Consider the following 14,306-nt stretch of genomic DNA (forward strand, 5'->3'; position numbering starts at 1 on the left):
AGGTTTTATCTCAAAGCATTATATTTAAGGTTTCAAAGCATTTTATTTAGGCATTTTATTTAAGGTCTCAAAGCATTTTATTTAAGGTTTTATCTCAAAGCATTATAATCATCAACATAGCTCATATTTATTGTACATTTACTATATGCTAAACAATGTATTAAGCATTTTATGTACATTTTCTATTTCTCATACTAACCCTTTGAGATAGTGGTGTGCTAGAGCTGGTTTTTCCCAGTTCATGAGAGCTGATCATTAAATTTTCAGGAAGTTATTGAGCTGATTGATGTTCTCTTAGTGAGAGTGATTACACAATGGAAATTGGCAAATACTACAAATTAGGACTCCCTCTGACCCCTAAAAAAGTTATTTGTAAACATTTGCTAAAACAACCATTGGTATTATTATCTTTTAATTTTTTTAATGTTTATTTATTCTTGAGGGGGGTGGGGGCAGTGTGACAGAGGGACATCGAATCCGAAGCAGGCTCCAGGCTCTGAGCTGTCAGCACAGAGCCCGACACGGGGCTTGAACTCACAAAGCTGTGAGATCGTGACCTGAGCCGAAGTTGGACACCCAACTGACTGAGCCACCCACGTGCCTCAACCATTGGTATTAAGTCTCTTTTAGAATGATGAAACGGACATGTGCAATGAGGTAGGAATTAAATAACTTGGTGATGGTGACACAGCAAATAGCAGTCAACTAGAAATTTCAGAACCCAGATCTGTGCGTGATGTCTACCATTGAACTGGTCAATATGTATGGTAAGGAACTAACCTTGATTCTTTAGGCATGTGTATATAGGTTAAAAAGGAGGAGAAGGTCATGGGATAGTAGATAGTTTTGGTTTCAAAAGAAGTGTTTGAATGCTTAATTTTTTAATGTTTGGACTATTATCTAATTAGACACGCAAATATTCCCTGGATGCTCTTTCCTTTATATTTGGAATTTATGTGTAAAAGAAAACAAAAACAAAAAACACCACAATGGAAGTATTAGATGCTTGTGATATCCACACAGGAAATTTCTTACAGAGCTCCTTGTAATGATCTTACCTTGAAATAAGGTAGAGGGAGAGTCAAGCCCATTATGTTCTGTTAGGTAGAGTTTGGGGTAACTGTAAGTGAAAAGGTAACTTCACTTGACAATTAAAATGTTCTGATTCCTAGCATTACTAAATGTGGCTTCACAAAGTTACAGAAAGCAATAGAGCCAATAATAAGCAGGTTTCTGCTTTTCTCAAATGGGTATTAGGAGTAAGTAAAAATAAAAACACTTATTAAGTACATACTCTGTTTCAGGTACTATTTTAAATTATTTATAAGTATTTTTTAGGTTCATTTATTTATTGGAGAGACACCGAGAGAGAGCGTGTGTGCTTGTGCACATGGGGAAGGGGCAGAGAGAGGGGAAGAGAGAATCCCAAGCAAGCTCCATGCTGTGAGTACAGAGCCGTACACAGGGCTTGATCCCATGACCATGAGATCATGACCTGAACCCAAATTAAGTGTTAGATGCTTTATCAACTGAGCCCCCAGGCGTGCCTTAAATTATTTATAAGTTTTAATTCCTTTAACCTTTGTAATAAACCTATTTTAAGAGTGTAATGAAAGGATTTAGGAATTCCTAAGCCAGAATGTTCCCCAGGAAGAGGAATGTTGCCAGGTGTTCTTCCTCTATCCAATCTTGGCATCATGGCTAAATCACTCCCACAGTCCAAGTGGCATGAGCTACCTCATTACTAAAATATATTTTAAGTACACAGCAACAGTATTCATAATATGTTCAAAAAAAACCAAATCATTTATCTTTACTTGAGATTTTTCCCTCTCAGTTCCAAGAGAAAGGTCAGAGTAGGCAAGGAGAAGAGCCATGTTTATATTAGGTGTTCCTTTCATTTCACTCCAGATCATTATGAACGCCCAACGCCAGTTGAACCCATGACCAAGTCGAGACAAAAGAGGGCTCATTAATAGAAAAACCACAAGTCTAGAAGACAAAAGAGATTTTTAAAAGTTATTGTTGCCATAGATATTTTCACCACTACCCCCATTTCATTCTATTCTACTCCAATATATTCCCTGTGGAATACCAACTCTCAAACAAATGAGCCATATTTCACACACTGTTAGCATGGCACCAAAAAAAAAAAAAAAAGGCAGAAGGGCATTTCATGGAGAGATACAAGGGTATGGCATTATTCTCTTCATTTATTTCTGTTAGGTTTGTAGAAGGTTAATTCCACATCACCCTTGAGTGGCGTTTCTTGAGGTAGAAAAGAAAAAGTTAGAGATGCTTTGTTGATATATTTTATTCTGGATCCCAAAAAGAAATAAAAGCAAATCTAATGAGTGAGAAGTGAAGGGAAAACGTGCCCTCCTTTTTTTTTTCCTTTGTAGATTTTAATCTTGCTGAATCTATCTAATATTGGCCAATTCATTTTTATTTTTTTCTTTTAATCGCACATCTCCTACCTTTTACACTAGTTGTATCTCATAATTTCGGACTCATTTCTATTTATTTGGAACTAGCCAACAGATGTCAACTCCCTATTAATTTTCCTAGATGGAAGCAGCATGTTAACAACACTAGTGATGGAAATTGAAGAATCCTGAGACTGCAGTGATGGTGGTTGTTCCTCCTCTGTGTCACCTCCTCTTCCCTTCCAAGGGCAAGGGCAGACTCTTTCCCACCTCTTATCATTGAAAGAGAGCTACAAAAATTATTTAGGCAAAAAGGACATTTACAAAGAAGATATTCTTATGATTGTTAAAAAGCTATTTCTAACTATAATTTAATCACAACAGGAAATTATTTGTTATATAATATTAGACAAACTAAAGCAACATAGAATTTTTATTTAAGATCAGTGTTGAACTTTATGAAACCTCATCGGAAAGATAACATTGGGTGAAATATACCAAATGTTAATAGCAGTTGTCTCTAGGTAGTGAAATTATGAAAGGTTTTTTTTCCTTCTAATTATCAAAAATTTTATAAAGTACTTAGATTGCTTTGAAATTCAGTTAAAACCGGAATTAATACAGTTACAAAAAACACTAAAACACTAATTTGCTAGTGATTCCTTGGCAAGTTTAAAAGGCAATTCTTCATATTCATGCTAAGGAATGAAACATTTCTATTTAAAAAATCTCTTTGGGTTTAGTCAATGCCTTATAAATAGAAAAATTCAAATGAAATTCTTACCTTAAAACAATAAGTGTGAAATAGATATTTAATGAATAATATATATCAGAAAATGATATATATAAATATGTATGTGCAGGAATTAGAAGTCCAGTGAAGGTAAACACCATAAGAAAAGCAACAAATGATAGACAATTCCAGAATCTGCATTTTCAGAAAAAAAATGTAGTTAATTATAGTTAACTAATCTAACACATTTATCACAAGGCTTATCTGTGTGAGGCATTGTGCTAGGCCTAGTCAAAAACATAAAGACAGGGCACCTGGGTGGCTCAGTCAGTTGAACGTCCAATTCTGGTTCAAGTCATGATCTCATGGCTTGTGAGCTTGAGCCCTCTATTGGGCTCACTGCTGTCAGTGCAGAGCCCGATTCAGATCCTCCCTCCCCTCTGTCTGCGCCCCCTCAAAAATAAATGAAACATTAAAATAATAATAATAATAATAGAAGAAGAAGAAGAAGAAGAAGAAGAAGAAGAAGAAGAAGAAGAAAATAAAGGTAATTAACTCATTTACCTACACACTCAAGGGGCTTATAACTTAACTGGGAAGAGAGGAGCACTCAGACAAGTAAATAAATAATTCTAAAGCAACTTTAATCAGTTTACACGACAGGTAAATTAGTGTCTTTCTTTTGGATTGATTTTGAAAACATGTTTTGGTTGTAGTTGTACTATTTGACAGAATTTATTCGGGCATTATGGTTCATGTAGCTTGAGAATACTGATTGTGAACTCCTTGTATCATTGGAAAGAGCTAAAATCATTTATCTTTAAAAGGAATACTAAACTGCCAGTCTGCTTTACACAATGATAGGATGAAGGCTTGTCCTAAAATCTAGCTAGTCCTTAGAAGATGTAAATTAATCCTTTATTCTAATGAGTGCCCTTTGTAGATTTTCCACTGGGGATTTGTGAGCATGTGTACATTCTATGAATTTTATGTATTCAATGTCACAATATTATATTCATAAAAAAATAAATTGAAAAGATTAGAAGGGTACATGAATACCATTTTATGAGATGAAGGTAGCTTGGTTTAACCATATGTTACCCTTTAAAGATAATGATTATTTTTTCTCCAGGACTCCTGATTGGCCAAAAAACAAATTCAGTATAAAAATTAAATCTTTCCCTGTTACATTAAGAAGAATTTTCAGGGGTGCCTGGGTGGCTCAGTCAGTTAAGCGTCTGACTTCAGCTCAGATCATGATCTCATGGTTTGTGAATTCAAACCCCACACTGGGCTTTGCACTGATGGTGCAAAGCCTGCTTGGGATTTTCTCTCTCTCTCCCCCTCTCTCTCTGCCCCTTCTACTCTCTTTCTCTCTCAAAATAAATAAATAAACTTAAAAAAAATAAGAATTTTCAGTTTTGAACTATATTTAAGAACCACAAATACCTAGGCATTATTAGAGAAAAATTCAATATAAAACATCCTATATTAGGAAATGTTCAGTCAAAACATTCAAAATACTTTCTTTATGACTGAATTTAGGCTAATTACTCTAGGCTGTGACCAGCATCCAAATCACCAAGGAGGAAGTCAAATTTTCACTCTTTGCAGATGACATGATACTTTACGTGGAAAACCCAAAAGACTCCATCAAGAAACTGCTAGAACTGATACCTGAATTCAGCAAAGTCACAGGATATAAAATTAACATACAGAAATCGGTTGCATTTCAATACACCAATTAATGAAACAGCAGAAAGAGAAATCAGGGATCAATCCCATTTACAATTGCACCAAAAGCCATAAAATACCTAGGAATAAATCCAACCAAAGAGGTAAAAAATCTATACACTGAAACTATAGAAAGCTTATGAAAGAAATTGAAGAAGACACAAAGAAATGGAAAAATATTCAATGCTCATGGATTGGAAGAACAAATATTGTTAAAATATTGATACTATCCAAAGCAACTTATGTATTCAAAGCAATCCCTATCAGAATAACACCAGCATTCTTCACAGAACTAGAACAAACAATTCTAAAATTTGTATGGAACCAGAAAAGACCCCAGATAGCTCCCTGCATGAGAATGAACCTGGAGTACTTTCTTACACCAGACACAAAAATAAACTCAAAATGGATGAAAGACCTAAACATAGGACAAGAAGCCATCAAAATCTTAGAGGAGAAAGCAGATAAGAACCTTTTTGACCTTAGCTGCAGCAACTTCTTACTTGACATGTCTCTGGAGGCAAGGGAAACAAAAGCAAAAATGAATTATTGGAACCTCATCAAGATAAAAAGCTTTTGCACAGTGAAGGAAACAATCAGCAAAACTAAGAGGCAACCAAGAGAATGAGAGAAGATATTTTCAAATGACATATCAGATAAAGGGCTAGTATCCAAAATCTATAAAGAACTTATCAAACTCAACACCCAAAAAGCCAAATAACCCAGTGAAGAAATAGGCATAAGATATGAATAGACACTTTTCCAAAGAAGACATCCAGATGGCTAACAGACACATGAAAAAATGCTCATCCTTCATCAGCAGACAAATAGAAATCAAAACCACGATGAGATACTACCTCACACCTGTCAGAATGGCTAAAATTAACTCAGGCAGCAACAGATGTTGGCAAGGATGTGGATAAAGAGGACACCTTTATCCACCTATTCTACCACTGTTCATGGAATGCAAACTGGTGTAGCCACCCTGGAAAACAGTATGGAGATTCCTCAAAAATTAAAAGTAGAACTATCCAACAAACTAACAAGTGTACTACTAGGTATTTATCCAAAGGATATAAAAATGCTTATTCAAAGGGGCACATGCACCCCAATGTTTATAGCAGTACTATCAACAATAGTCAAATTGTAGAAAGAGCCCAAATGTCCATCTACTGATGAACGGACAAAGAAATAGTGGTATATATGTACAATGGAATATTACTCAGCCATCAAAAATAATGAAATCTTGCCATTTGCAACAATGTGGATGGAACTAGAGTGTATAATGTTAAGTTAAAGAAGTCAGTCGGAGAAAGACAAATAAAAATATGATTTTATTCATATGGGGAATTTAAGAAACAAAATAGATGAACATAGGGGAAGAAAAGCAAAAATAAGATTAAAACAGAGAGAGAGACAAAGCATTAAAGACTCTTAAGTACAGAGAACAAACTGAGGGTTGCTCTCAAGTGTTGGGTAGGGGAATGGGCTAAATGGGTGATGGATACTAAGAAGGGCACTTGTTGGGATGAGCACTGGGTGTTATATGTAAGTGATGAATCACTAAATTCTACTCCTGAAACCATTATTACACTACAGGTTAACTAACTGGGATTTAAATTTTGAAAATTAATTTAAAAAAGGTAAAAAAAAAAAACAAATAAAAAAATTTTAAAAAAGATTTTACCTGTTACCAAAAGAGATGAGAAGTTATTGGGTGGTTTTAAACAAAAGAAATGATTTGGGTAAGAAGGAAGTGAGGTGGATGAAGATCAGTAAAAGGTCATAAGATTGACACAGTGTAGTGTCAGCATATTTGCAGAACTGTTCAAATCTGGGTCCTAGAGGCTGTAAGCTGAAAACATGGGAGATGATGATCCTCTTGTCTTGGAGAGTCGCAAGGCCCTGCAGCAGATTGTTGTAGAATATAGGAGGATTTGCTATTGTCATCTTAGGTTTTTACTGTCTTGGAGAGTAGGACCTGACACATGTCATATTTTTGACAGTAAGATTCTTAACATTGAGATTATGATGTGCTCATTTATATGACCATGTACGTGGGTGGCTGAAGCAGGGGGGCTGAACAGGCTCATAGGAAGAGAGGAGGTCCAGGAACTGAAAGGTGGAATAGAAGGATCAACTCTGTGGGTGTTAACCGAAATCACTGAGAATGGTGATAGGACAATGGTGCTGGAGAGTCACAGTGAGAGGACGGTCAATATCTTCACGAAATGGAGAGTGTGATTCAGGGATCTAGACATAACTACAGTCAAGAGAGTGGCAGATAGTAAAATCTGATGGCATGAGCTTCAAAACTGGGTTCTTCTCGGGAAGAATGAGAAAGTATGATCTGGAAATGACTTTAAGGTATAGAAAGATCACCAGCCTCAACTCTAGGCTCAGTAGTACCCAGGATGTGGGTGAGAAAAACAACGTCTAAAGAAAGCAAGGTAGTAAATGCCTTCAGGGGAGATCCAGCATTTAGTTAGAGCAAAAAGGTGAAGGGAGACTTCAGAATCACTTCCCAAAATCAGATTTAAAACATGTAACATTTTTATTTCTTCCTACAATAATTAATTGTGGCCCAAGTAATTCTGCCTAGGTGTTGGTACAATTGGCTTCCTTTGTAATTGACATGAAATTTTAGTAAAGAGTTCCAAAATTCTATTAAGATTCTATACTTTCAAACTTCTGAGTTTATTCTATCTTCTATAACATTCTGCAAAACTCCAAAAATCATTGATTAGGTTCAGGGCCTCTGTTACTCTATGTTGTCATTGTGCGAGTTAAGTCAAGTTCTCAGCCTGTGTGTTGTATCATTACAGAAAGCACCCTTCTAGCAGGCTGGCACAAATTCCAGTCTCCCCTAAGCTGGATGCCCTTGAGCAGGGCACAATTTGTAAATTTGTACATATGGCCATATTTTCTTGTATAACACTGCCAATCCTCTTCAAATGCCCTAGCTTTATCTTTTAATTTGCTTTGCATGCCATCTCTTCTTTGTCCTTCAAATATTGGTCTTCTAGCAGCAGCGCCAGGCTGAGCCATATTGGAGCTTGAAACAAAAGGAACTATCAGTAGTCTTGTTCTAATATTTCTTTAAAATGTTTACATTTTCACCAGGGGTTTTTTGCATTAATTTCTTTTTTTTTTCCAAAAATAATGCATTAAAATTTAATTAAAATTTTAAAAAAATGTTTATTTATTTTTGAGAAAGAGAGACAGATTGTGAGCAGGGGAGGGGCAGAGAGAGAGGGGGACACAGAATCTGAAGCAGGCTCCAGGCTCTGAGCTGTCAGCACAGATCAGACGCAGGGCTCGGACCCATAAACTTTGAGATCATGACTTGAGCCGAAGAAAGACGTTTAACTGACTGAGCCACCCAGGTGCCCCCAAAAAGTATTGCATTAAAAGATTATTTATCTTGATTACTGAGTCTTTTGGCACCTTCTTAAATTTTGTGCCTGTGATGAGTGTCTCCCTTGCCTTACCTTAGTCTTTGCCTTGTCTAGTGGGATTATACTGGGAATTACCGAGTAGATGGTCAGAGACTTGAGAGAATTAGGGGGAAAATAGAGCCAACATGAACTCAGGTAAGGTTACAAATTTTGCCTAAAATTAGAGGATTAGAAGACACAAGCAATAGAGTTTCTAGGAAAGGTTTTTATTGAGTAGTTTTTAAATCAATATCTTACTTTGATAGATATGTAGATATAGCTATTATTACAATATTATAGCGGCCAATGCATGAAAAAATATGAAAATATGCTAGCTACTCACTCTAGAAGAAGTGCTTCAACTCCTGGTTTAAAACTGGTAGAATTTAAAAAAAGTCCCATAATGGCCAGGGTAAATATTCCAGACATTCCAACTAGTTCACCTATTTTAAAAAGAAATAAATATAAAGTATTAATTTAAGATCAACAGTGGTACAAATTTTGCTCAAGATGAAAATATCAGATATCTTGATAGTATAGTAACTTTATAGACAGGCTACCCTACTTGGTTTCAACTGGATTATATTGCAGGTTATTACCACCACCTATTGTCCTTCTTCCTCCTCAGATTCACACCCAACTGTATGGTGGCGTCTAACATTCTTGCACAGTTTTGGCTTCAGATCATTGCCAACGATTTGAAGCTCATAAAACTCTTTTACTGTGTTCTCATGCAGCCAAAGCACCCTCTACAGGAGTTATGTTTTTAGAGGGGCTCTGGAGGGATAAAATGGAAGTGAGCAAATGAGTTCTTTGGACTAGCCCACTTCATATGCTTTCTTTCTTGGGAGACAGTAGGAGATAGAAATGGTTTGACTTTGTGGCAGGACTAAGGGAGTCAAACTGGTAGAAACCCAATAAGGATATACTTCCCCAGTTTAATTTTGTTTGGGTGCATTTACTGTGTGAGAATGAAAAGCATGAAAAACTGGAATATTCTTAAAAGTAGCTGTAGTAGAGTTATATTTCCCCTTGCAATATGAAAGTAGCATATTATCAATGTAAAAAATCCAAATAATATGGTACAGTATAGAGATTATATATATATGTGTGCGTGTGTGTGTGTGTGTGTATATATATATATATATAAATTTTTAAATTTTTATTTTTTTAAAGAGGACCCATAATTCAACGACCCAGGCTTCAGGTCCAGATCATCCCCAACTTATGAAAGTTTGACTTATAATTTTTTGACTTTACAATGGTGTGAAAGCAGTATGCATCCAGTAGAAATGGTACTTCAAATTTTGAATATTGATTTTTTTTTCTCAGTCTAGCAACATGCAGGAACATAACCTCTTGTGATGCTGGGCAGTGTCAGTGAGCCGCAGCTCCCAATCAGCCAGGCGATCGTGAGGGTGAACAACCAACACACTTACAACCATTCTGGTTTTCTCTTTGAGTCAGCACTCAATAAATTACATGAGATCTACTTTATCATAAAATAGACTTTGTGTGAGATGATTTGCCCAACTGTAGACTAATGTAAATGTTCTGAGCAGGTTTAAGGTAGACTGGGCTAAGCTATGATGTTCAGTAGGTTAGATATACTAAATGCATTTTTGACTTATGAAATTTTCAACTTACGATGGGTTTATTAACACATAGGCCCACTCTAAGTCAAGCAGGATAGGTATAATTTTAACAAAAAATTTATTGGAATTTCTATAATGGAGAGGACTACATTTTCTCAGAAGAAATAATTTGATAAGCTAGTTGAGAATAGAGAATGAGACCCAAAAAGGAGCTTCAAGTATTAAAGGATACTTGCTGAATTACAATACTGGACACAAGTGGTAAAAATTAAGCAGGAAACATGGAAAAGTGAGATTAAAGGTAGCTATCAGGTTTTATGAAATCATGAATTACATAATGTAACTTCCCTTATGAGCTTCCTTGTCCCCATCTTCAGTAAAATTTACTAAGAACCAAAAACATCTATATATTTAAAAGGAGGTAGCAGAGATCATGAGGAGCTAACCTACAAAATTTTTCAGAAATCATGAGGAGATAGATCTTTGGGTGCTCAGAGACTAAAGAACTGGGAATTTAAGATAATTGGATCTAGATCTTTGAGAGCAGGGGAGTGAGTTCCCAGTGAACACTCACCATGGCATACATCAAGCATACATGCACACAAAGTCACACAGAAAAAAAAGCTATAATGAGATTGTACAGTAATAGAGTTCTGTAACTAGTTTCTTTTTTCCACTTACTGTTTAGCAGACTCTGTTCTAGTTAATAAATAAAAATTAAAATTAAAATTTGTTTTAATAGTAAAGAGTATTGTGGATATTCCACCTTTATCATATTGTCATTACTTGTCAATTGCCAGGTGTATTTGGATCAGTTATTTTCCCTTCCATCTCTTTGGCTTACTTTACATTGCTTTGTTACAACAGTTGTATTTTAATTACTGGTGGCTTGTTAAATATTTAATACCTACCTAGTAGAGAAAGTTCTCCACTTTTTTTTAAGCTATCTTGTCTATTCTCACATTTAGTATTTCCAGATGATATTTCAAATTGTTTTGTAAAATTTCAACCCCCCCCTCAAATTTCTATTATTTAATTCGGACTGTAATACATTTTAATTTTATGAAATTGGTATCATTATCACACTACCGAGTCTTTCCCTTCCAGAGATGGAAAATTACAAGTTTTATATTCTTTAGTTTAGTCCTGGCTAGAAATGGTACCTTAAGCCAGGAACTAACACTTTGGTTAGTCAGTTTTGAATTATAAAAGAAGAGGAAAATGTGGACATAGGCACTTTGAGGAGATCAAGTCCTGGACTAGTCATTGTAATTTATTAGGTAACAGTGACACCTGGAAAATATTTATAGGGAATATCTTGAAGATACTAATAATATGAACATTAAGCCAGGTCGGAGTGAAAGTCCTTTTACATTAGATTTATATTTCCTCTGTACTTTGTTTTCAGGAAATTCTGTCCTAGAAGTTTTCTTTCTAAAATATTTATAGAGACATTTTAACTCTAAAAGTTTATAATTATTTTGGGGGGTATAACCCTTAACCTTGAGGCTATGCTCACTTACTAATTAATGTTAGAGAAAAATTATATTTTCTGGAATATATTTTTGTAGAAATTTAGGTATCCACAATTAAAGTAGTACGTGATGAATGTATCTGTACTGGCTGTTCCCTAGATGTCTATTAATTCATTAACTTGATTCTGTAAACTCACTTGGTTATAATTGGCTTTAATCTCCTGATTAGTTAGGAAGCCTCAAGATCCTATATTCTACCTTTCCTTCCTCAGACATGAAAATAATGACTCTTGTTAGTCTAGCAATTCTAAAAAGATTTTCTCTGTTTCAGTTTATTCCAATTTTATATTTCTCAGTAAACTCTTATAATTTTCCATGTTTAGACTCAAACTTCTTAAGTTTATTCCTTTATATTTTATAACTTTTTTCCAATGTAACGAGTATCAAATTTTCATTATATTTTCTAACTAACTACTGCTGGCTTATAAGAACACGATTTTTTTGTATATTTATCTTATATCAAGCTATTAAAAAGCCTTTTGGGCTTAGTTTACTAATTAATTCTTTTGAGTTTTCTATGTAATTTAAAATGTTGTCACTAATGAAATCATTTTCTCTTTTAAAATTATGGATAAATGTCTTTTTTTTTTCTTATTGCATTAGCTAAAGCTTCCAGAGCTACTTTAAATCATCAATATGAGAATAGGCAACTGTTTTACTCCTAAATGTAAATGAAAGTGCACAGTATAAGTCGGTAACTAGATAACTAGGTATTAGAGTAAAACCTTGGATTGTGAATAACTTGTTCTGTGAGTGTTCCACAAAATGAGCAAACATTTCTAAGAAATTTTAACTTGATAAACAAGTGATGTCTTTCCATACAAGTAGTATGTGACACCAAACACCATGTGATTACAACTGGGCGAATGGTTCTTGAAATTCACTTTGATAAACAAAGTGCTGTGGATTACAAGCACGTTTCTGGAAAGAATTATGTTCACAAACCAAGGTTTTACTATATTTACTGCACATGCTAACTCCAAGTCCTTTGCAGGGCTGTCTTGAAGAGCAGGGTTGAATGAGATTCTGAGGCTGCATCAGAAAACAATAGTATGATGAATGATTAATGACTACCATACTCCTGTGAGGAAGAAATGGTGGCAAAGGGATTAATAATATTGATAGGTTTTCTAATATTTAGACTTACTTGATATGAAACTTCTATTTTGATTTCCTTTTTGATCTAAAAGCTGTCCAGAAAAGTATATTTAATTTCAGGCTGTTAGAATGACTATTTTTAAAGACCCTCCTTTTGTAATTAGTAAATTATAATTGCATTGTGATTGAACAATATTTGGGATTTTATTAAAATGCTCTTTGAGTCTAGTTCATTTCCGTAAATGGTCTACAGGTATGTATGTAAAGGATATGTATTTGGTTTGGGGAGATAAGACTGTATATCGTATAAACCAAACACTTAAGTGTTTATTTATATCTTTTTATAGCCATAATTATTTTTTGTTCAATTGGTTATGAAATTATCTGGGAAAGGCATGATAAAGTATCTCATTGAAATTGTGATTTTGTCAAATTCCTTTGTCTTTTATAAGGGCATTTACTTTATATATCTTGACACATTGATTTCTGTTGTATAGATACTAATATTTTTATCTCTTCTGATAGGTTATTTTAACAAAACATTCCTCCAGATAAATTGAATGGTTTATTTTACCGACTTTGCCTGGTATGTATCTTCCCGTATCTTTGTACTGAGTTTTTTGGTGTCATTTAATTTTAGGCATAGGCCCCAGACTTACAAATAAAAAAGATGAGGTACAGAATTGACAAGCTGAGACTTATGTGATTGACATCATCACCAAAAACAGTAGCCATCCACAATTGGATCAGTTTTGAACTCAGAATTCCAAACAAGAAACTTGCCAGAAAATAAGACCAAAGTTCAAATAGGATGTCAAAAACTGAAAGAAAGGGGAACAAACAGAAAATAGTTAATAGAGCTTACTTGATCTTAATTTTAAGTGATAATCTGGGTCAACTTTTCTTTTTGTTCCTATCTTTAAAACTAGCCATTGGGGTAGATGTATGGCATTTTCTTATTCCTACATTGAAAGAGTTTCTATTCAAACGCTGAGAGCCATACAAGTTGGCAAAATTCAGTCAGTTTCATTAAAGAGCTTCTTTCGATCCCCAGTAAGAAATATACATTTATTCAGTGCCAAACAGTGTAATAAATTTTGGAGATACAGTAATGAATAAGAAGTAGAAAGTCCCCAAACTCTTGGAACTTATATTCTATATCTAACATGATACACACAGGAAATACAGAAAAGGAATGCCTCTGGGTCCCAGCTTAGTGAATCTCCTGTATTGTTGTGGCTTGTCAAAGCAACTGATTGGTTCCTTATTGTTGAGTATTTCATTTGCTTCCAGTTTTTTCCCTGATAAAATGCTGCATCGTATATTGTGTATATTTCTGCACATGGTTTTTTGTACTTCTCTGATTACTTCCTTAGGCTCCAGAAGTGGAATTTGCACTAAAGAATAGTTGCTCCTTTACTGATATTGTCATATTTTGCCAAATTTCTTTCCACAATCGTTATGACGTCCTTCCCAGGAAAACAGGAAGCCTAAGCCCTTGATGGCCTTGGTTGCTGGAATCAGGCATGCCAGTGGGTGAGGAAATCCCCCCACTTTTACAGGGTGAGGAACAGAGGAATAGAATTTGAATCACAGATAAAAGCAGGTTCTGGGGTCAGGAAAGCAAAAGCGTCAACTGCAACAGAATAGGTGGAGAGCAAGAACGAAATGAAAACAAAGAATGGTCAACAGAAAAGAGTCAGAACAACCACAACAAAAAGCGAGACTAAATTTGAGAATAAGTAAAT

At 34.9% G+C, this 14,306-nt stretch overlaps 1 protein-coding gene across 2 annotated transcripts in view; it reads right to left on the bottom strand.

The window, feature by feature from the left end:
• The window catches only part of SLC9C1 (solute carrier family 9 member C1), a 109,015-nt gene that overhangs the window by 62,847 nt on the left and 31,862 nt on the right, over window positions 1–14,306 (bottom strand). For both annotated transcript variants that reach the window (XM_043594166.1, XM_043594167.1), the window contains 4 exons: window positions 13,218–13,379; window positions 8,674–8,773; window positions 3,211–3,354; window positions 1,818–1,992 (listed from right to left, as the gene is read on the bottom strand). In XM_043594166.1, coding sequence (XP_043450101.1) covers window positions 1,818–1,992; window positions 3,211–3,354; window positions 8,674–8,773; window positions 13,218–13,379 — 581 coding nt within the window. The remainder of the gene's footprint in view (window positions 1–1,817; window positions 1,993–3,210; window positions 3,355–8,673; window positions 8,774–13,217; window positions 13,380–14,306) is intronic.

Source organism: Prionailurus bengalensis, chromosome C2 (assembly GCF_016509475.1).
Source record: "Prionailurus bengalensis isolate Pbe53 chromosome C2, Fcat_Pben_1.1_paternal_pri, whole genome shotgun sequence".
Classification (NCBI taxonomy): domain Eukaryota; kingdom Metazoa; phylum Chordata; class Mammalia; order Carnivora; family Felidae; genus Prionailurus; species Prionailurus bengalensis.